General features: G+C 41.8%; 1 protein-coding gene across 1 annotated transcript in view; it reads left to right on the top strand.

The window, feature by feature from the left end:
• Positions 1–1,521: 1,521 nt before the first annotated feature.
• Positions 1,522–24,565, top strand: part of MAOA (monoamine oxidase A) — an 85,040-nt gene continuing 61,996 nt past the window's right edge. Inside the window, exons 1-2 of the mRNA XM_055438391.2 lie at positions 1,522–1,673; positions 20,474–20,568. Coding sequence (XP_055294366.1) covers positions 1,601–1,673; positions 20,474–20,568 — 168 coding nt within the window. The 5' untranslated portion in view covers positions 1,522–1,600. The remainder of the gene's footprint in view (positions 1,674–20,473; positions 20,569–24,565) is intronic.

A 24,565-nucleotide genomic window follows, 5' to 3' on the forward strand; every position in this document is an offset into this window, starting at 1 on the left:
TCGTTGAGAATAAAAGCACCAGGTTGTATCTCCACGTGGCCACGCCCATACTCTCGTCAGGCCACACCCCCTACTTGGGTGGTGTCCCCCACGCACCACCCGCAGGAGGGCTCCCGCGCGCGGCGAGTACAGGCGGGGAAGTCGGAGCCAGGCCTCTCCAGCACCTAGTCTTTCAGCCCCATAGCGGGCCTGGCTCCCCGGGCTGGGCTCTAAGAGTGCCGATCCCGGCCAGCTTCGGCGGGAGAGGCGAGCGCCCCTGAGTGAGGGGCGAAGGAGAGAAGAACATCGCCCCCAGCCCCGCTCCCCCTCCCCGCCCCGCGCTCCGGATCAATGAGCGCACCCAACTCGGCCGCCCCCTTCAGCAGCGGCCGCCGCGGCGGGAATGGGCACGAGTTACAACGCTCGCCGGGAGTCGGAAACCTCCCGCCCAGATCCTGGAGGCCGCCAACATCGCGGGCGTAGCCTCGTCCTCCTCGTCCTGGAACACCAGTTCAGATTGGTTGACCTCCCACCAGCATTCCAGCTGCCTGTCGAACACGTCCACAGCGGCGGACGCGAGATACACCCGAGGCTGCAGCGCGTCCTCCCAACTCATCCCGGGTTTTGGCTTAAGAACTGATACAGGTCTCGGGGTTGGCATCTGGGGCTTTGGCACCCGCAGCCTGAACGACAGGGTCCGTATGTCTGCCCTCCGCCCGACCACCACAGACTAGGCCGCCTCGACCTCTCACCCGGGCCCCAGCAACTCCCGGGTATCTGTACAATGATCTGTCCCGCCCTCAAGGTCTCCCCGATTGCCCCTACATACCACCTTGCCCTCAGCACTGGACTCCACGCTGATATCAATAGGAGAAACTCCTAGACCCACCAACACCTTCAGAGGGTCGGTGCAAGGTTCCATCTCATCCGTGAAGACCGCCTTTATCAAAACATCGGCACCAGAACCTCCACCACCCAATAACACTCCCCCAGTGTCACTACTTGGATTAACCTCGCCCTCAGTATCCAGGTCCCCCTTGAGTTCGGTGCAAGGACCACCCAGTAACTCCCCCCCCCCCACTATCAGGACAAGAGTCCAGCCGTGTCTCCAAGCCCGACTTCCAGCAGTTATCTGCAAAAAGATCTGCCCCGCTCTCAGCCTTGTCCCAAGAGTCGGTACAGGGTCTGCCCCGCCCTCGGTGGTCAGCTTTGCTGAGAGTTTGGCGCGAGGATCTATCGAGATTTCGTACTCCTCCCGAGCGTCGATTCGAGGGTCCCCCTCCCCCCTGCCCTCAGATCTTAGCACCCCTCGGAGTTCGATACCAGGACCTCTTACTCCCGTGAACTCTCAAGTGTCCACCCAAGAGTCCACTCAGCTCTCAGAGCAAAGTTACCCTCAAAGATTAGTGGAAGGATCGGCTCTACCCCCGGATTCCCCCGGGGTACCAGTATCAGGGGTCGCTCCGCCCTCGGCGCCCAGCTCCGCCCAGGAATCGGTGGAGGAATCGGCTCCGCCCTCGGGCTCCCCGCCCCCCCGCACCGAGACTCTGTAGAAAAGTCCGCTCCGCCCTCGGCCAGACCCACTCCTGTACCCACGCCCCGGGAGAGCCGCAACCAGAGCATGGAGAGTCTGCAGAAGACGAGTGACGCGGGCCAGATGTTCGACGTAGTCGTGATCGGAGGCGGCATCTCAGGTCAGTGTGGACCGTAGCACTAGCACTAGCCTGAGGGACCCTGGCCGGCCCAGTGTGGGGGACTTGCAGTCTGAAAGTGGCGTTTGGGGGCGGAGGTGGGGGGGGGGTTGTCTCCCTTGTGCATGCGAGACTGCTACAGCTGCCGGCCCCCGATCCTGAGAGGAGGGAATGGGATTGAGCCGGTGGTGTGACCTGGGGGAGGCAGGCACAATAATTTTTACTACTACTACGAAATACTAATATTTAATTAGCTCTTGCCGTGCAGTTGCATTTAGCAGTTTACGTGGATTTTCTCAGCCCTCAGCGGTCCTGTGAGGTGGGTACTCTTCGTCCCTATTTTACAAAACCTAGAAACGGAGGTAACTCTGCGAAGTCACGTCACCCAACTGGGAAAGTGACAATGGTTTTCTCTCACGTGAAACCCTTACTCCTAATTCCGGTGGTGGTTGTTTCTCCTTACTGATTTCACGCCCTTTGCCCCAAACAGAACATCAGCTTATGGATTTTTGTAGTATCGAGGTAGTAATAGTGTTGTTCCAGTCCTGCTATTCTCCAAGCGCTTTTCCTTAGAAAATCTGGTAACTGGAGAGGAAGGAGGAAGAATCTTTTAGGAAAAGGTTTCTTTTTCTTTTTTTAGCTTGGGGGCAGTGGGAGAAAGGTGGGCTCTTAGTTTTAACCTACTCCACCCCCCTCTTTTTTTTTTTTAGAACTCGCAGAAAGTGTAGGGCAATTATTGCTCAAAGGGAATCCCTCTGTGAAGCAGGGGCTGCGGGCAGATAAGGGACCTGTTTGTGTCTTTCTCCACCGCCTAAATCTTGCCCTGTTATGAGGCAGCTGGCAAGCCTATGTTCCTCTAGTCCCGGTTTGGGTTTGTAGCTGTCCAACTGAGTGGTGTAGGAAGTTTCCTCGGATCTTCCTGGAAACCTCATCATGATTGACACGTTAAATTGTCACTTATGATGTCGTAACTGGTAAAATGTTTGAAATTTAAGAATTGTGCTTCACATCTAGATAGAGCCCCACACTAGTCTGTCCACGACCTGGGAGGATGTTAATCATTTCTGAAATATACCTGCAGAATCTAATTTAGAAGGAGGGAGAAATGAGGTGGGAGGGAGTAAGTAGGGTGCCTCCAAGTAGCCATTTTTAGGTATAATCCTTTTGAGGAGACTCTGAACGTGCTTACAGATGAATTTTGCTTAGAGATAGCTTTTGACTTGGCCTGTTTCGGGTAACATTCTTAACTACCAGGGAAGAGACTAACTATTGCTCTGACAACTCCAGTCAGGGCCAGCAAAAACACATATGTATGTCAGAGCATTAGGAAAGCAGATCTTGGTTGAGTATGAAAAAGTATTTCTCTTGTTCCCCTACATTCATTTATTAGCTTATTTATTCATTCATCAAACACTTGTTGAGTGCCTGCAATGAAGTGGACTGGTGTTTCTAAAAGCCTGATTCTTGTATGCAAGCCTCCTAGATAAGCAATGTGATTGTTCACCACTGGAAAATAAAGATTATGATAATGTGTTGTGTAAATTGACTAAGAGTTCCGTCTCCATTCCTCATCTCCATATCATTCATATTTCACAGTTTAGGGGTCTTACTGTGAGTTTTTGCCTGTCTTCTTGTTCTAGTATCCCTTAAGGAGCATTTTGTCTTTTACTTTTTCTCTGCCTGATGACTGACTCTTCTCCCTTTCCATACTTTACTCGAAGTAGTAGGTCATGAACAGAATTGGATTTACAATGGAGCTGATGTAAGGTTCTACAGCCTTGAAACTGCAGGTCCCTTCTGGTTCTCATCCTTAAAAAAAAACCAGTTTCATACTGAATCTTGTATTTGTAATTTTGCATTCTTTTCTTTTTCTTGAAGAGGCAACCAAATTATGTAAGCTTTAAGTTCCTCAAAATCTGGATCTTCCCATGGTCACTAAGAATTATTACTTTGTTCATTTCCACATGCAGGAAGAAGAGAGTATGTCTTTCACGGTAGTTCACACTCCTATTCCAGAGCCCAACTTCCACTTTACCAGTGACAGTGGAAAAGGCACTGGGATTCCTTTAATATCATCTCTTATCAGTCAGACTTGATTTTTTAACACCAAAATTGACCAGAAACATTGCTTTCTGGCTGTGTCTTGCCAGATGCTTCACAACAAAAATGAAAGTAGATGTAAGTCTAGCTCAGGATAAACCCTGCACACAGACGAGGTGTTTCCCAAGCAGGTGAGAGGTGTTACTTCACAATGGTTCTTGAGCTCTGAAACACATCATCTTTGTGTGTTCTTAGGAGTATCCCATGAGTTACTTAATAGTCTCCATATCAGTTTTAAATGCTTTTGGATATTTCTTAAAACTCTTGTCAGACCGGCACATTTTAGTGTGCCACATATATACATACTTATAATATATGACCAATACTTTGCATCCGATGTGTTATTCCTGTTATGTAACAAAATAGCTCTCCAAAGCATACAAATCCTAAATTCCTCAAAAGCAATCCATATGCACGGAATTATCTTTCATTTTTTTGTAACTATCTCTGCACAAAGAACAGCAACATCTTAATGTATTTCCCTTTTGTTATTAAAAATCTTAGAACAGAGCATGTCTTATAGCCACAAGATCCCTTTTTCCTCCCATTCACCTATGAAATTTTATGTATTTAATTGAGAAGGGGCAACCCTTCCTACTTATTTGTAAGTAGTGTTATGGTATCTGCAATCTGTTCTGGTCCTTCATCCATCATCTGTCATCCATCACCAAGGCCTTTCTGGAACTTCTTTCATGCTTTTTGTGACATCATCAGATCCTGAATTTTTATCCGACACTGATTGCTCCTTTTCTAGTCCTTTCATTGGGCCCATATTCTTGCAACCTTCTGGTTTTGAAATGGCCTCAAGTTTCAATTATTCATCACTTTGGGGCTCATATGCACTTTCCCCTCTATTTTTCATTCTAGGACCTCACCTTTCGCTTTATCTACACAAAGCTCTTAAGTGTCTAGTTTGAATCCTTTGGCTTTGTCCCAACTCCTGTCCCATAGCTTGTCTGCTCTTGGATATTTATATTTCAGAATTGACTGCCTTATTCTTACTTCATATTCAATGTGTTCCAAAGCCTCCTTGTCCTCCAACCCAGCTTCTCTTACTCATTTCCTCGACTCTGTTCTTGGCACCACTATCCTTTCCATCATTTGGGGCACTCCTTCTGTTTTATCTTCTATAGCCAGTCAACAGATCCTTCTGACTCCTCCTTGGAGCTCTTTCCTCTTTTGTATGTCTGCCATCCCCAGGAAGGACCCTTAACCCCTTCGACTAACCAGGTTTTAACCATCTTCCTAATGACCACCCTTTGGGGTCTCCCTTCATGTCCATCCCTTGGTTTTTTTACGTTAAGACTTGATTTTTTAAAAATACTTATTTCATCAGCTTGTTCTGCTCAAGACATTCAGTGGTCTACTGCCAGCCTCTCAAGCTCCCCTCCCCACCCCACACACGTATCTAGTCCCACCTTGTTGGACAAGTAGCATTTCCCACTGTCCCTAACACGGCTTTAGTCACACTGCTGTCCTGTCTTCAGTGCTATGCCGTGTTTATTTTGTTCCTCTGGTCCTTCCCTGTTTTTGTTTTTCTTAACACAGAAGTGCTTCTCTCTGAACATTTGCATCCTATCCATTCTTCAATACCCGATTAAAGCCCTTTTGCTTGATCCTTTTGCCTCTCCTTGACTTTTCTCTCTTGTGGAGCTTGTAATCTTTATCTGACCATTTGAACTTATTTTATGTCCTATGTTTTGCTGTTATTTTAAGGATAGCAGTTGAGTCACTGACTTTACATGCTAGTTCTTACTCATGAACCAAGACAGATAAAGCAAATGACAGAAATCCAGTGGTGTAAGATTTTAAAATCTTCCCCTGGGAATTTCTGAATTAGCTCTCTTTAGGAAGAAAGAATAAAAGGGAAAGAGAGGGGGAAAAAATCCCACCTCCAGGGGACAGTGAATACTTCAGAATCTTTGGGCCAAAGGAGTTTTTAAAAGACAATCTAGTCCAGTCCCCTAAGATTTTAATCATCTCCACAGCATCTCCTGGCTATAGTTTTGAACAAATACATTTAGGGAAAGAGAATGCAGTACCCCTGAAAGCAGCTCATTATGAGAAGGGGTGACTCTGGGGCCTGGAAACTTGTTCAAGCATTTTGGGAACCATAAATTAGGCTACCATATGCTTACCAGATCACAGGGTTAGAGGTAGATAAAGAGGAATAGCAAGTGTCCCAGCTCACACAGTGCCCCACCCTCTTGCGAGCAGTAACCAAATGAGAAAATAATTGACATTCATACAATGAGAGAAATATTAATATTATGAAGCTGCACAAAATGCCAGGACCTTGAGAGATCAGTAGGATTTTTAACAGGTAGAAATAAGAGTATAGAAAAAAGACATACCAGAGAGGCCAAAGGAGTACAGATACAGAGTTGGGAAGCCCTAAGGCACATATGAGCAGTGTTTAATTTAAACCTATGACAAGAGTTCCAGGGAAGGAAAACAGTTGCCTGCTTTGCCTGTAGTGATGTGATCCTGGTAGTCGCTGAGGTCACCCTAGTGTGTCACGTCTGCCCCCATGATTAGCCAGGACACAGTGAAAGCACTTTCATCATAACACTGGATAGTCCTGGGTGATTAGAGTCTTTCCATGTTTTGTTTTGTTTTTTGTTTTCTTTAGATTAAATTTCAAGTGTCTTGTAGAGAGAGGTATTTCTAAATAGTGACTAAGCAACAGAACCTCCTTATATTTATATCCACAAATTGAGCTCCACTAAAAGACTTGAGTGGAGAAGGAAATGGTGACCCACTCCAGTGTTCTTGCCTGGAGAATCCCAGGGACGGGGGAGCCTGGTGGGCTGCCGTCTATGGGGTCGCACAGAGTTGGACACAACTGAAGCGATGCAGCAGCAAAAGACTTGAGAGCACTAGCCACTCAGAACGTTGTGCTGTGCAAGAGCAGCAAGGATGGGATCTTTCTTATCACTGGAGACAGAAAAGTCATTTCGCAAGAAGACTGACTAATGTTCTGAATCCTGCCAGCAAGTCCACAACATACCACAGTTTCCCTTTTTGTTGAACTACACCACCATGAAGAATCATTTCTGCTAGCAGTATTTTAGGCATTTTAACCCAGAACTTGGCAGCACATACTGTATGGTTTTGCAGTGATTAAGAAAAGCTTACAATAAAAAATATGCCAGTTTCCATGCATTGGTTATTTAGATACTCTGTGGTTCACTGAAACCTAAGCATTCATTTTCTGCCTCTCAGGACCACTTCTTTGCCCCCTTTTTTTTTTCTCTAAGCTAGGATTCTTTGACTTCATTAACTTTTGATGGTGAAGAAAGAATACAAGAATTAAATTTATTTGATTCTGATTTTTGATGTCTTCATGGTTGAATGAGCTTTGGGGTTTATCTGACATTTAATGGGCAGTTTTAACATTTGGCCAATACTAATTTATATGAATCTATACATAATTATTGGCTATTTAGCAATAGATCTAAGGACTTCCCTGGTGGTCTAGTGGTTAAGACTGTGCTTCCACTGCAGGGGGATGGGTTTGATCCCTGGTTGGTGAACTAAGATCCCACATGCTGTGGCATTGCCAAAAAGGAAAAACAAACAAACAACCCAAACAAACATCAAACAATAGATCTAAGTATAATATAATTATAGAAGTATAGTATAACTATAGTATAATTGGATCACAGAGACCAATAGTTGAGAAAAGGAAATGTGGGAGTCTGTTATTGGCAAATATTGGGTCATGCAGCCTTTGTGCAGGTGTGTCATACACCTATTTTACATATGATAAATCTGGCCAGTATTTAAATACAGGCATACTCCAGTAATATTGCAGTTTCATATCACATACAGGGGTTTGCAAGAGTGTAGATATCCAATCAGCACTGGTTTGAAAATGACACTTGCATGTATGAAGTGAGGTGAAGTTGCTTTAGTTGTGTCTGACTCTGTGACCCCATGGACTGTAGCCTGCCAGGCTCCTCCATCCATGGGATTTTCCAGGCAAGATACTGGAGTAGGTTGCCATTTCCTTCTTCAGAGGATCTTCCTGACCCAGGGATTGAACCTGGTTATCCTGCATTGCAGGCAGACTCTTTACCGTCTGAGCCACCAGGGAATTCCTTGTATGTATGAGATAGATGGATTTCACAATGACAGTTACTTTTCATTTTAAATTCAAGTGTTTAGAACTGCATAAAATGAATTAAAAGAAGTCAAGTTACATTTTAAATGTTGTGTTTGAGACAAGTTGATTTTTAGGACTGCTTTATCCTTTTATTTGAAAAATGTTTTGCAGTTTTACCAGCAATTTGTGTTTTCCTTTGGATGATCTGTTTTTTATTCTGCTGTCATCTAGCCTTATGAATTAAGGCAGCTTAACATCTTTGAATCACAGTTCTGTCATCTGTAAAATTAGAGGTTGGATTAAGTTATGCATGATCTATCTTCCAATATCTTTTTCAATATAGTTGGTTCAAGGGTCTGTCTTCAGCTTTCTCTTTTGGACCCCTTCTTCAAAGCTTTATCTTTTTTTCTTCCATGTTGTATTTTGGAAATAGTTTTCATCATCCTTCATATTGATATACTGCTGCTGCTGCTGCTGTTAAGTCGCTTCAGTCGTGTCCGACTCTGTGCGACCACATAGACGGCAGCCGACCAGGCTCCGCTGTCCCTGGGATTTTCCAGGCAAGAACACTGGAGTGGGTTGCCATTTCCTTCTCCAATGTGTGCAAGTGAAAAGTGAAAGTGAAGTCGCTCAGTCATGTCCGACTAGTAGCGACCCCATGGACTGCAGCCCACCAGGCTCCTCTGTCCATGTGATTTTCTAGACAAGAGTACTGGAGTGGCTTGCCATTGCCTTCTCCGATTGATATCCTACTCTAACTTAAATCAGTATTTGGGTCTTTCTTCCAGATACTCATTCACACTGTCCATCACCAACTCCCAGAACTTGCTCAAACTCATGTCCATGGAGTCAGTGATGCCATCCAACCATCTTATCCTCTAACACCCGCCTCTCTCTTGCCTTCAATCTTTCCCAGCATCAGGGTCTTTCCCAATGAGTCAGTTCTTTGCATCAGGTGGCCAGAGTATTGGAGCTTCAGTATCAGTCCTTCCAATGAATATTCAGGACTGATTTCCTTTAGGATTGGCTGGTTTGATCTCCTTGCAGTCCAAGGGACTCACAAGAGTCTTCTCCAAAACCACAGTTCAAAAGCATCAATTCTTCAGTGCACAACTTTCTTTATGGTCCAATTCTCACATCCATACATGACTACTGGAAAAACCGTAGCTTTGACTAGACAGACCTTTGTTGGCAAAATAATGTCTCTGCTTTTTAATATGCTGCCTAGGTTGGTCATAGCTTTTCTTCCAAGGAGCAAGCGTCTTTTAATTTCATGGCTGCAGTCACCATCTACAGAGATTTTGGAGCCCAAGAAAATAAACTCTGTCACTGTTTCCATTGTTTCCCCATCTATTTGCCATGAAGTTATGGGACCAGATGCCATGATCTTACTTTTCCGAATGTTGAGCTTTAAGCCAACTTTTTCACTTTCCTCTTTCACTTTCATTAAGAGGCTCTTTAGTTCTTCTTCACTTTATGCCATAAGGGTGGTGTCATCTGCATATCTGAGGTTATTGATATTTCTCCCGGCACTCTTGATTCCAGCTTGTGGTTCATCCAAATAGAACAGTGAACCTGCCTATTTTGAAAAGAAAGAACTTGGGGAGAGAACATTGGTAAAGATAATGGAAGGGTGTGGTGGTCGATGTGATTTTTAAATACTAATATTAGTATTTACAGATTTTATGTATTGAATTGAAACCATCAATGTTAAATATACATTTCGATTTAATATGCATTTGTAATAACACATAAGGTCATTGGTCATTGAAGGCATCTGACAAAATTCAGACCCAAATGGAAGAGTTATCTATTTATCTATCCAGTCCATTTATCTATCCAGTGACCATGTGAGGCATAGGACCCCTCTATATAGCAGGAGTTACAACTATGAACCTGAAGTACCCTTGATATTTGAGGCTAGTTCAGTGGTGACACAAAAAGGAGAAGGAAATGACAGACAGGAAAGTGTTTCATGGTGGAAATAATGCTTGACAGAAGTGCTGTGGATCTTGGATGAATTCTGAAATGTAACAAGAATGACCTTTCAGGTGACTTTTTTTTCCAGATTAAATTAATTAACTGTTAGCTATGGCCTAAGTCAAAAACCTTTTTCTTGCATGTCTGCATGTATTCTTCACTCATTTATTTATTTATTCAGTAAATATTGATTGAATGCTCAATATGTGCTTTGAACAAAATTTATGGTTTTAGCTTTTTTCCTTCTTTGGAAACATTGCTTCTAAAACTTCAGCATGAACTGATGTTTGACTGTACCTTTTTCTTTGTAGTATTTGCTCCAAGAGTCCAAAAGTGCCATTATGTAAGAATTCTTTGGTCAGAGAACACTTCACTGAATAATAGAAAATTAATAAAATATTTAATATATGATATACACTGTACACATTCATAGGTGGTGATGAGCGTCAAAGTTGAAGAAAAATCCCACTTTAAGAAATAAACAGGAAGAACTAGGAGAGCCAGCAGAACATAAACGATAGCTACAGTAAAGCTACACTAAAGCTTCAACCCTTAGCTTATGCTCTAGGCATTGTTCACTTGGGACCCTGCCTAGGTGAGTTTATTACTAAATATTTGCCAATATTTTAAGAAATGAAACCAGATTTCCCAAAGTGTATTTTTTTAGATATAATTTTTTTAGGCAGAAGGTGGAGAAATGCTAAGTTAAATGAGTCTCTTCACTGCAGGACTTATCAGAACCTTTAGTATGCCAGCATGCATCATACATTTCCCAGAAGGAGAAACAGCATATGTCCCAACTTCCATTGATACTTTACCCCAGAGCATCTTGAAGACTAGTATGCCATAAAACATTTTGGAAATTGCTGCCTAACCACAGTGCATCCTAGTATGCAGAATCTGAGTACAGCAGTGTGGAGTGCCCCTGAGTGTATTTTCAGTTTCAGTGAAAGAATGGGGCAAATAATGAATTAAAGGGTAATTCCATTCCCTAAGTTGGGTGAGATCCATTTATCTAAAGTGAAGATGAATGCTGAATAATAATCAAATAAATTAGGACTGTCTAGACAACCAGTCTATCGAATTCAGGGCAAATTAAACTTAATTGCTAGTTTTTATCTATTTATCATTTAAGACAATTCTGTCTTTTTAGCTTATCAAAGGGATTAGAAGATTTGGCATTTTCAAAAGCAGATAATTATTTCTGTGAAAGGACGCACAAAATGCAGGTAGATATAGACAGATAGGTAGGTAGATAGATAACAAGAATGGTTTTGTCATGTTTATGTATGTAGAAAAGGTACTGGTAGTATTAAGAATCTCCTAACTTACCTGGGCATAGAGGTTTAAATGACCAGGCATTCTATCCTTGTCAGTCTTTCTTAGTTGCTTGAGATAAATATAATTTAAGTAGCTTTGGAAACTTGCCTGTTGCCCTCATACAGGTGAGCACAGTTTTGTTTTCTTGGTATGTAGTTCCTCTGTTCATTGCAACAAACGTTTGAGCACCTGCAACACAGCAGGCTCCATTCCAGGGATGCAAAGGTGTATAGCACATATTAGACAGTAGTCAAGAGGCATATCTCTGGGCAGGAGGTTATGTTGCCTTGGACAAGGGCAAAAGGCCACAATGGTTTGGACAAGAGTGGCTATGACTGCAGTGGTGGGAAGCAGCAGATGTATAGAGAGTGCCAGGTGGTGATGTGTGCTAAGAAGAAAAATACAGCAGGGTAACAGATTGTGAGAGATGATTATATCACTTGTCCATATTGAAAGTGGGGTCACTGGACATTTTTCATGAGGAATATGCTACATTTCAAGGTTTATTCAGATCATTTGTCGTAGAAGGAAAATCGATAATTGAACTGGAAAAGGTAGCACAAGTCAAATGGACAAATTTCATCTTTTCCTAATGTGAATACACTTGAAGAAGTAAGGTAAAAGAAAGGGCCCTTGGTGAGGAGGTAGAGAAGGCAGGTATGAAGCTAGGTTCCACAGTTACAGATTTATAGCCCAGGAAGCAAAGGGCCATTTCCTCAAAGGCTTCATTGCTGGTATTAATTCCTTCTTCAGGTGTGCTGTGTGGCTTAAATCATTTCCTATCCCATTTCTATGGGGAGGAGCCATCTCAGGACATCAGAAGCACTGCTGAATCTGTGGAAGCACGGTTTCCATGGGCAATGGCTGTAAGAAGCCGGAGGTTGGTTTGAGGTTGCTATGGCAACACCGATGCTGGCTGCATACATCATCTCACCCAGGCTTTCCTGATCTAATAACCAGGATTAACAATTGCCTGAACTCTCATATGAGGTGTGCTTTTAGCAGACTTGAGTCTTTTTTAAGCCTCTCTAATAAATCCATTAACCTATTTTATTTTGGTTTCTCTAAAACCCAAATGGTTGAAGAGAGAGAAACCAGAAAAGAAATTATATTGTTTTAAACTCATCATCCTCATTTAAAATACTTAATTGCAAAGTGATTAAAGATTCTCGTCTGCCGTTTTCCCTTTTTTGGGGGGGTTTTGCCTTTTGAAACTGATCAGATCCTTATATACATAATAGGGTTTTAACAAACTCTTTGTGTGTTCAGCTTCTCCACAGAAGACCACTGTCACAGAAAACCTACTACTGTCACAGAAAACCACTGGACGTTTGGGAGTTTGGGGCTCTCTTCCTCCTAATGAACTCGGTTTGCCATAATATGGGAGAGGAAGAGCTCTTGGTGCAGGTGCAGAAATATTTTACCAGTGCCCCCTTAGATCTCTTTCTTCAGACATGCCCATGGGAGGTTCACAGGCTAGACACTAGGACCCTTAAGAGTCTAGGATACCAATGAATCTCATACACTTGCAAGTTCAATAAACTGCCTCTGCAATGCTTGTTTTTCCTTCCCATCTCTGACATGAGTCCAGGAGTCTATAGGTCTAACAGCATGTGTTGGAGCCAGCTTCTACTGTCTTGAAAGGACTGAGCCTGATTGAACATATGTCTTCCCAGTTTCACGTTCAGTGATATCACACTGGTAGCTTGTAATCACAATGATGATTCCAAATCAGCCGTGATGAGAGTGTATATATATCATGGAGACAAATGTTGCAAATCAAGTGTCCTCTCCATGGCCTGAGGCCAGGGATGGTTGTTAACCATTTACTGCTGCTGCTGCTAAGTCACTTCAGTCTTGTCTGACTCTTTGCGACCCCATAGACAGAAGCCCGCCAGGCTCCCCCGTCCCTGGGATTCTCCAGGCAAGAACACTGGAGTGGGTTGCCATTTCCTTCTCCAATGTGTGAAAGTGAAAAGTGAAAGTGAAGTCGCCCAGTCACCTCCGACTAGTAGCGACCCCATGGACTGCAGCCCACCAGGCTCCTCTGTCCATGTGATTTTCCAGGCAAGAGTACTGGAGTGGCTTGCCATTGCTACCACTATTAAAACCCTTTCCCCTATCTTAAAGGTGGGGAAGGGTGCCAGGAGAGGTGGGTGGGAAGCTGGCTTCTTTTATTGCCCTAGATTTCATGTGGCCATTAAATGATAGAAAATGAATGACAGGAAGAGCTATCATGCACAATACTCTTAGCTTTGGCTAATCTGTGTATCTCTGGAACAAAATGAAGTAGGTTTAATATGACATTTTCTCTTTCTATAACAAATATACAAATAAAAAATTTGAGTTTAAAATCTACTTTTAGTAGCTACATTGTATTTGATGACTTATCTTCAGACTTAAAAATCTTTTCTTTTCTAAAAATTTTATCCCATTTATTAAAAAACACGACTTCTATTTATTGATTTTGAAATATATGTCAAAAGCCCTTAAACTAATCTGTGTAGTTGACATGTGAGAGACGATTTTTTTCCCATAGGTGATTATTGAATTTTGTAGTGATGAGGGGAGGGTAGAATGCATAATGATTACACAGAATAAGGACAAAAAAAGAATTAAGAAATATAACTGAATACTTGTACCTTGAAGCAGGCATTATTTTAGTGTTTTTTTTTCCCATTCAAATCAACAGACAGTAGTTGATATATTAGAAAAAGCCCTTTTGGACCACAAGTGTTTGCCTGTGCTTTATTTATGACTTAACCGTGTTTTTATTCAAAATTAGTTATTATTCAAAAGTAAATTTTCTAATGGCATCTTGACTGTATTTTCATATTCTGTATTTTCTAGTTTTAAATTATCATGGAAGTTCTTTATCAGAGTCTTCTTCACAGTAAATATGCAAACTGAAACATTCACTCCCCACCCCCAATTTATTCAGCATCTTAGAAAGTATATATTTTTTAAATGACTTAAACCTTTCCCTTTAAAATTCCAAGGTCTTGTTTTGCCTAAAGTTTTACTTTCATTTTGGGTTTGAAGGATTTGTTAACAAAAGGAACCACTTGTTGCACATGAATAAAGAATTTCAATGTTTAATAAAAGGTTTATTTAACTTAATTTCAATATACAATCATTTAAAGGAAAGGTATAGAAACAATAGAGAGAAATAACAGCATATACATCACCAAATTGGGCTGAAACCTGCATCTAGACTTGAACAGCACTGGGAAGCTCCAAGTAACAGCAATCTGAAGTCCCAGTTAGGAAAAGGGTCCAAGCTGGTGCCTCCATCCCACCGGCGAGACTTTAGATTGCAGCTTCGGGGGTCCTGCTCATAACCCTAGGCCACAAACTGATATTATCATCAGTTTGCATGCAAAAATGCAGCTCTATTTTTTTTTAACTTTTACAATGCTGTTTGTTTCATCTTGTGAGTCATAAGATTCCTTAAATCCTGGGGGCCTGGCTAGGTCCCCAGGGGCTTAAGGAATTCTGAGACCTACTCTCTTTCTTATCTATAAAGTGCCGCTTGACTTGCTGATAACAATTGGTGTGCTTATAAGCAGACATGTAGTCCAAGCAGGATCAGAAGTTGGTCAGAGGCCTGCTCCCCTACTTCTGAAGCCTGAACAAGACTGCTTCCATTTTAATTTCCCTAACAGACCTTTTGAAAACCATTTTTTCTGGAATCCCTTTGAAAGATTTTAAACATGTTACTTATTTCTCAAACTAAGAGCTCAAACTTTTCTGGCCCTTGCTGAGATAGGGCCAATCATTTTCCTGTAATGTAGAAACCTTCCCCCCACCCCCAAGCTTTTTAATTTTGTTTAAATTAAATGCCAAAGTGCAAAATGACCTTTGTTACTGGTGTGCTCATTTGTCCTGGCTCAACTAGCCCTGCTTCCCCCACCTCCCTTAGCCTCTGGAGTAGTGTTTATTTACTACTGTCACTGAAACCCACTCATCAAGCTTGTTTAGAATTACACATTGGATTCTACCTTATTGAGGCTCCAGCTTTGTAAGTTAGGGTGTAAGAAATAAAAGTTTTCACTTTTTAGGAGCCTTTGTTGTGGGCATATCAGGCACTTGGTTTCCTTATCAGGAATATGGGGGTAATAAAATCTATTCTGAAGAAAGACTGAGAGGCAACAGGAAAGGCACCTGAAATTGATCTGTAGGATGTGAAGCACTAAACCAACTGTCAGGCTGCCTCTGGGTGCATGATTGCTACAGGTCCCAACAGCTGCTGGAATTCAGAGCCACCTCTGCTTCTCCTTAGGCAGCATGCAGAGGGCAAGTTCATCCTCCCTTAGAAGAGGAGCTAATCAAATAATTCTAGCAAACCCAAGGGTGTTTTTTATCAATCTAATTGGTTTATGGTTAGATTGATTAAGGGGAACTGGGAAGAAATTAAACTTTTTGCATCTGAGTTTCTCTGCTTTTCAATATAGAGCAGTGCTTTGAGCCTAAAAAATGTTCATATTTTTTGACCTAGTAATCTTCCTTCTAGGATGTAATCCTACAGAAATAAACATAACAAAGATTTATGCATAAATATGTTTTTCATCACACCTTCATCCTTTTTCTTTTCTTACGATGGTCAACAGAAGAGGCCTTTGACTCTGTCCCAGAAAACACATTGCACCAGTTTGCAGACACTGGCTCACATTTATTTAAACTGTCATGAGATGCCTTTTTTGTGAGCAGATTCCAAATATTTGTTGCATACCTAAATCTTGGATGGATGTCAGTAATGCAAGGGTACATTGTACTTGAAGGAGTCAAAGGTGCGTACAAACATTAGCAGAGAGCAGCGCTGGATATTATGGTTTAGCCTTCCTGCATTTTAGATCTTATAGACCCAAACTCATCCTTTATTCTGGGTATGTATATTTTATACCATTCTCTGTATCAACAAAATACCATGTCAGTCTGTGTCCTCTGAGAGCAGACATCAAAACAGAACTAGCCATGTTTAGAAGTTTATTATAGGAGAAGCTGGTGAAGGATAAAGGGGGAGAGAGAGCAGGAGCAGGCAAGTTGTTTTTAAAAAAATGAAAGAAACCAGGTACTCCTGTATAATTTCCTACAATCTAGATTTTGTTGATTGCATCCCAGTGATATTATTTAACATGTTCTTCTGGCCCCTAAGTGTCATATCTAGAGGCTAGATCATGTTAGAATTTAGTTTGGTTGCTCTTTGCCTTTCTCTCCTCCCTTCCTTCCTTCCTTTCTTCCTAATTACTTCATACATGGTGGTATGCACTTCCTTTAAGAGCCTGGTAATGACCTGCCTCTTGAGAAACCTGTATGCAGGTCAGGAAGCAACAGTTAGAATTGGACATGGAAAAACAGACTGGTTCCAAATAGGAAAAGGAGCACGTCAAGGTTGTATATTGTCACCCTGCTTATTTAACTTATATGCAGAGTACATCATGAGGAACGCTGGGCTGGAAGAAGCACAAGCTGGAATGAAGATTGCTGGGAGAATTATCAATAACCTCAGATATGCAGATGACACCACCCTTATGGCAGAAAGTGAAGAGGAACTCAAAGGCCTATTGATGAAAGCGAAAGAGGAGAGTGAAAAGGTTGGCTTGAAGCTTAACATTCAGAAAATGAAGATCATGGCATCTGGTCCCATCACTTCAAGGGAAATAGATGGGGAAACAGTCGAAACAGTGTCAGACTTTATTTTTTTGGTCTCCAAAATCACTGCAGATGCTGATTGCAGCCAGGAAATTAAAAGACGTTTACTTCTTGGAAGGAAAGTTATGACCAGCCTAGATAGCATATTAAAAAGCAGAGACATTACTTTGCCAACCAAGGTCCGTCTAGTCAAGGCTATGGTTTTTCCCATGGTCACGTATGGATGTGAGAGTTGGACTGTGAAGAAAGCTGAGTGCCGAAGAATTGATGCTTTTGAACTGTGGTGCTGGAGAAGACTCTTAAGAGTCCCTTGGACTGCAAGGAGATCCAACCAGTCCATTCTAAAGGAGATCAATCCTGGGTGTTCATTGGAAGGACTGATGCTAAAGCTGAAACTCCAATACTTTGGCCACCTCATGCGACGAGTTGACTCACTGGAAAAGACTCTGATGCTGGGAGCGATTGGGGGTAGGAGGAGACAGGGACGACAGAGAATGAGGTGGCTGGATGGCATCACCAACTCAATGGACATGAGTTTGTGTGAACTCCAGGAGTTGGTGATGGACAGGGAGGCCTGGCGTGCTGTGGTTCATGGGGTCGCTAAGAGTCGGACACGACTGAGTGACTGAACTGAACTGAACTGAATGTCTGGTTATCTCTCTCTTGTGTGTGTCATGTTAGCATCTATTGACAATCATTGCACTATATCTATTAATTTCTTAAAGGTTGCAAAATGCTGATATTCTAATTATTTCTGTCTTCACTTATTAGCTGCTGCTGCTGCTTCTAAGTTGCTTCAGTCATGTCCGACTCTGTGTGACCCCATAAACGGCAGCCCACCAGGCTCCCCTGTCCCTGGGATCCTCCAGGCAAGAACACTGGAGTGGGTTGCCATTTCCTTCTCCAGTGCATGAAAGTGAAAAGTGAAAGTGAATTCACTCAGTCATGTCTGACTCCTAGCAACCCCGTGGACTGCACCCTACCAGGCTCCTCTCGTCCTTGGGATTTGCCAGGCAAGAGTACTGGAGTGGGTTGCCATTGCCTTCTCCACTAATTAGCTAGCATACTTTTATACAGTGAAATCTCCCTTTGTTAGTTACCTGGTTACTTTGAGGTTCAATGCAAATAGGGAAGATAGGATGAATGCCAAATTCTTTTTTTTTTAATAAGTTGATTCCTTAGTATTTTCCAAAGGTGACCAATGAGAGTTTTCATTGATTTATTATTATGAGTGAATTTAAGCCATTGCAGCTGGGGGTTTGTTGTTGTTGTTTTGGCCATGCTGCACAGCTTGCTAAGATCTCAGTTACCCAACAAGGGATTAATCCTGGGTCACTGCACTGAAAGGCCAGATTCCTAACCACTAGGCAACCAGGGAACTCCCTGCAGTTGTTTTTATTTGATACTCAAACTGTTCCATCTTTGGCCAGTGGGAGTTGTTATAGAGAGGTTTCTGAGCCATTTTGTCACGATCTTAGTGGTCTCTGTTAGCCTCCTTCTTCTCTGTTATGATTGATGTTCCAGGCCCATCTTGTACATTTCCTGCCCCAGATTTCTACTTAGTCTCATTGTTCTTACATCTGAATTTCCTTATTCTTAGGCCCCAAATCCTGGATCACAGTGATAGCAGCCTGATTACTCATTTGCTTTGTTTCACATTACATACATAATGGCCTCAAAATAACAATTCTAAACCTAGCACCCACAAAATGATTACTGATTAAAATGTTTGCAGTTCTTTTCTGTTTTTAGGATATATACCATTAGAAATGAACTGTCAAGTTATTGGGCTTTAAAATCACTAAGAACAGTTCCTCTTCTTAACCACTTATACACATATTCAGGTACCATTTTACTAATCTTATCTCCGGTGTCATTCTTATTTCTCTTTCACCTTAATATTCTGACATTTTTTCTCCTTGAAGTATGTTTATCTGTGTAGTCTGCTTCATGGTTTTTTTTTTTGTAATAGAGGAGTATAAAGATAACTAGGTATAAGACAGAAATTGAAGTACAAAAAAGGTAGATTTAAAAATGTGTGTACACGCCCTTTTTTCCTTACTCTGTGAGCTGAGAGGTCTTAGAAACATGATTCTCTAGTAGCAGTGGGCATGCTTAGAGCCCAGATCTTGGTTTCTAAAACTGTTCTCTAGTAAAAGGAACCTGTGCTCACTGGAGAAATAGCTGATTGTAGGGCTGGGCAGAGAAAGAGGAGCCTGGTACATCTTGTGATACCAGAAAGTAACGAAGTCCTCAAATACATACATACACACAAAATGCTAAGTGGCCAAAGCGGAAACAATTTGAGCAACAAAATAAGTAACATAATATTGGATTATAACTGAAAGTATGAAACAACTGTCTATGAATCCATAAGGATTTAAGTAAGTGGTTAAATAAATAAATAAGTGGGGGAGAAGAGACAAATGTTCTGTGCAGATAAATTTCAAATAATTTCAAATAATTTATGCCCTCAGAGAAGGGTATGGCAACCCACTGCAGTATTCTTGCCTGGAGAATCCCCATGGACAGAAGAGCCTGACAGGCTACAGTCCATGCGGTCGCAAAGAATCGGACACAACTGAGCAACTAAACACTCCACCCTCGAGGAAGTAGGGCATAACTCTCTACTTCTTAAGTGCAGACTTTGCGTAGACTTCCTTCCAAAGAGTATAACATGGAAGGGGAGAAAAAAGAATAGCTTTACAGTGGAGAAACCTGACCAAACACTACCTCAGCCTCAGTGATCAAGATTGACCTCAGTGATAAGTCATGTTCATAGCATGCACCCTTGATATAATGTTAATCTACAGTTTGCCTCTACTTTTCTGGCATTAACTATACTGTTTTTTTGTTTTGTTTTGTTTCTTTCATTTTGTTTGATTTGGTTTCTTACCACTTGGCTTGTGGAATCTTAGTTCCCCAACCAGGGATTGAACCTGGGCCATGGCAGTGCAAGCAATGAGTCCTAACCACTGGATCACCAGAGAATTTCCTTACTATACTGTATTTAAAAATCTTCTTTTTATGAAAGTTTTTATTTATGAGTAAAAGCCTGTACACAGTTTTGAGCAAATAAAGTATGAAACGTGGTTCCTGCCTTTGGTAATTTTTAATCTAGTTGGGAAAACAAGAACTAGCTAGCATGTAATCCAGATATAAATAATCAGAGGTCATTATAGGGGGGTTTAAATTGAGTAAAGCACAGAGATACTGTGGGCTGGTGTAAGGCAGGGCAGTTTCCAGGAAAACACTTCTGTTTATATAGTCAGGATTTCTAGAAGAGGGGCATGATAAGGGTTGATTGAGGGGTTCAACAGATTCTTTTGCATATGATTTGATTATTACCAAACCCCCAAATATATATATATATATATATATTTTAATTATTACATTTTAACCAACCTTATGATAGATAATAAAGTTTAATTATGATACATAATATATTATAGATTATAAAATTTTGGGCTCAGTAATCACAGTGAGGTGATTAGATAGAATCACAAAATTTATTAGATAGACGGGACAATCAATGAATTGTATATGATGTTCTGCATTTATATTATATGTAGACCTGCTTAAATATTCAGTGTTTCACATTTAGATGTTAATATGTTCTTCGACTTTTTTTCCCCCCTTCTAGGATTATCTGCTGCCAAACTCTTAGCCGAACATGAAGTTAATGTTTTGGTTTTAGAAGCCCGGGAGAGAGTTGGAGGAAGAACATACACAGTGAGGGTAAATGATTTTGATACCTATATAAATACAAAATCTCACACAAACTAGAAGTGGGGTCACTGGAAGTCCCAGAGCTGGGGGAAATCTCAAGAGTGTATGCAGTTAAGCCATTGATCCACCATAGTCCTAGACTACTTTATTAAATAAGTACCTGTTCTTTTCAACAAACACCCACCAAAGAGTGTCAGCCTCTGACCTTCAGTAGCTTGCATTCTAGTAAAGAAAACAAACCTGGACAAATAATTTCAATACAGCATCACCATTTCCATATCAGAGACCTAAATAGAGGATATAGTATCTCAGGTGAGGTAAGGTTTAGCTGGACTTGAAGTGACTATACCTTCACCGCCCCCCCACACACACAATATAGATTCCTTGTTTACTTATCCAAGGACACACAACTTAAAAGAAGTGTGACCACAGAAAGCAGAAGCAAATGTAGCGTGTTTCTGTGCAACTTTTTCCTTAGTCCTTATTCTCCAAGAGGTGCACTGCTGACAGAGGCACTCTTTGCTCAGGTGGGCTCAGTGAGACATGAGAAGGCATCCCAGTTCCTGCTGCATCACAGCCTTTTAATACTTAGGCTTACATCACCATTTCGGGAAAAATGCATGCTAACTGGTGTTTATAACTATTTAAAGAAATGGTTGCAGGTTGTTGGATCTGTGAGATCTGATGAAAGTATACAGGGAAGGATCTAGGGTGGAAAAGAAATAAAGACAAAGATGGAAGTTGGGGAACATGCAGATTTGAGCAGGGGGCCAGAGGCAGAGAAGCCAGAGAGGAGCAGTGGAGGCAGAGGAGGAAGACAAGATTGGGATAGTGCCATGAAAATCAGTAAAGAGGATGGGATGATGAATAGAATCAAATGCCAGGGGCATTTGACACAGGATAAAGGCTGTTAAGAGGCCCTTGTATTTGACTTTTAGAAGGTCATTAGTGAGCCCCTTTGCTAGAGCACACAAATTGAGCATTAAAAGCTGGGGATTGGAAATACGGACAAAACCAGATTGTTGAAGTGACTGGAAGGAGAGAGAGGAAGCATCTAATTAGAAGAGGTATCAGACTTATAATAGAATGGCTTATGCAGTGATAATAACAATGATTTAAGCAATCCAAACATTCAGTCCTTTTACATAAGAAGAAGTCTGGTGGTAGGTAGTCCAGGCTGGTGCAGGGGTTCAGCTTTGTCAGCAAATCTTTAGGATCTCTCTGTCTTTCTGCCCAGCCATTCTTTTCCTGTTGGCTTCTTGCCTAGTGGTAACCAGATGGCTTCAGCATCTTGCAGCATCAGGCCCTCACTCAAGGCAGGAAAGGGCATTAAGAGGCGGCGCAAGTCTTATCTGCAACAAAGCCTTTCTTTTTCCAGAAGACCCCATGAGACATTTGCTTTAGTCTCATTGGCTAGATTTGGGGCACACAGCTACCCTCAGCTGCCAGGGAGCCTGGGAAAGCAAGTATTTAACATTTCCAGGCTGCATAATAGAAGCAGGCATGGGAAAAGGAACATACGTGGGTATAAAATAGTCAACCAACATCTAAACAAGCATACTGTACCAGCTCTTTTCAGTCACACCAAGCCAAGCTCCCCTTCTGTCCATCACTTTCTGCCTTTTCAGATGTACAAGGATGTATCATAGGCCTGTTTTTACTTTGCTCAGCTCTAAGAGTACCCTACAGCCTTGCTACTCAAAGTATACTATGAGCCACCTGCCTGGGAATCGCCCTGGAGCTTGACAGACATGCAGGGTATCAGGCCCTGTCTTAGACCTGCTGACTGCATTCTGACAAGATCCTTAGCGGACCCTAGAGAAGTGCTGCTCTTTGCTGTAGGCTCGCTTGCTTTAAATTAATGTGAATCTACATGAACTGCATTTGAAGCATTTGAGTACCTCCTCAGAGGGAGGCTGTTGTTCTGGGAGTGAGGAGACTGGGGCTCTGACCCTTGTACTGGCCTGACACCCTGTCTTACCCTAGGTAAGTACCATTAGCACTTTACATCTCAGTTTTCTCATCTGGGCAGTGAGATATAAATGGGCTTGAAGCTCCCTCCAACTTCAGGTTCTAATTGAAGGTAGTGTGTTGTGGTGCAAAAGAAGGACTGCATATTCTGCCTGCACCACCTTAACAGATATGATTCATCTGTCATTTTCTGAAGAATATTCCTTAATTTTGAAGATAGGTATTAAGTTGTCCCTTTGCCCTACTTTTCTTACCTCTAAAACCTTTTGGTTATTAAAAAGAGCATCAGTCATATTGTGGATTTTTCAGTTCTCTTTTGGCAGAACTTAGTTTTTTTATTTTTTTAATTGAAGTATAGTTTCCCTGGTGGCTCAGATGGTAAAGAATCCACCTGTAATGTGGGAGACCTGGGGTCGATCCCTGGATCGAGAAGATCCCCTGGAGAAGGGAATGGCTACCCACTCCAGGATTCTTGCCTGGAGAATTCCATGGACAGAGGAGCCTAGTGAGCTATAGTCCATGGGGTTGCAAAGAGTCAGACATGACTGAGCGACTAACACACACAGTGTTGATTTATAATATTATATTGTTTCAGGTTATAGCATAGTGATTCAGTATTTTTAAAGATTATATGCCATTAAAAGTTAATATAAGATAATTGCTGTAATTCCTTGTGCTCCACAGTATATCTTTGTTCCTTATCTATATTATACATAATACTTTGTATCTCTTATTCCTATGCCCCTAACTTGCCCCTCCTCCATTCTCTCTCCCCTCTAGTAAATACCAGTTTGTTATCTCTATCTTTGAGTCTAGAACATGTTTCTTTGCGCAAGGGAAATGAGAATTCCAACATGCTTAGCCCCATCTATGTTATTGCCCCAGGCTGCTTTTTCACGCTGCATCATTTATATATATCACTGGCATATAGGAACTATTGTGTATTGAATATGATATTAAAATTCCCTTTCAGAATGTGAGAAATTAACTCTGAAATGCTGAGAAACTAGGATTTGACATCTATAAGATTTCAAATGAATTCAAATGAATAGAAGGGGTAAAAAGGGCTTTACAAAGCGGGCACAGAAATGGTATTTAATCAGAAATGGAATTGAATATTGTTACAGTTGCTTCTACTAGCATAATCAATTAGAGTGTGGGGGAGGAGATGCCATAAAAATTACTCTGGATCTTTAACTACTGAAATATCAAATTTGATATTGTCCCTTGGCAGTGGTTCAGATACATCTTCTATTCATTCAAAACTTCCCAGTTTGTGCTAGCGTGATTCCCCCATAATTCTTCAGGACCAAATGAATGAAGTTGAAATACCTGCCAGGCTACCACAGGGATGGTGTATTAGTTTTCCTAATACGGTTGTGTGTTGGCCTCTTCAAAGGCTGAGTGGTTGTTCAGTTGCTCAGTCATGTCCGACTCTTTGCAACCCCATGGACTGCAGCACACCAGGCTTCCCTGTCCTTCACCATCTCCCAGAGCTTGCTCAAACTCATGTCCCCATTGAGTCAGTGATGCCATCCAACCATCTCATCCTTTGTAATCCCCTTCTCCTCCTGCCTTCAATCTTTCCCAGAGTAATGAGATCCAAACCGAGATCCTAAAGACTGAGGGGCAGCATGGCAGAATATGGTGTTATAGTTCTACTGTCTTCCTGCTGAAGCTGGGGCATCTCCTTTCCAGTGTTTCCACTTTGTAAAGAAAGATTCTGTGAAACATCTCATTCTTTTTACTGCTTCACTTAGGATTATTTACTTTAAATAGTGTCAGTATTCTAAAGACATCCTGTTTAGAAACTCCCAAAAGTTCTCTTGCTGTCTTAGTTAAATTTATTGGACTACTGACTCCAATTTTGTTCTTCACATCTTAATAAGGATGTTGGAGACTGGAGAAGGTTTGGAGCACAACACCAGTAGTTAGTAAAAGGGAGCATTAGGTTATATGAGGGACAGAAGTCAGAGGAACACTTCATTTCTGATATTGTGGCAGAATGACTGACTGTCCCTCTTAACATAAGTAA

The sequence above is a fragment of the Moschus berezovskii genome, chromosome X, assembly GCF_049115385.1.
Source record: "Moschus berezovskii isolate FMDL1 chromosome X, NW_MosBer_1.0, whole genome shotgun sequence".
Lineage (NCBI taxonomy): Eukaryota > Metazoa > Chordata > Mammalia > Artiodactyla > Moschidae > Moschus > Moschus berezovskii.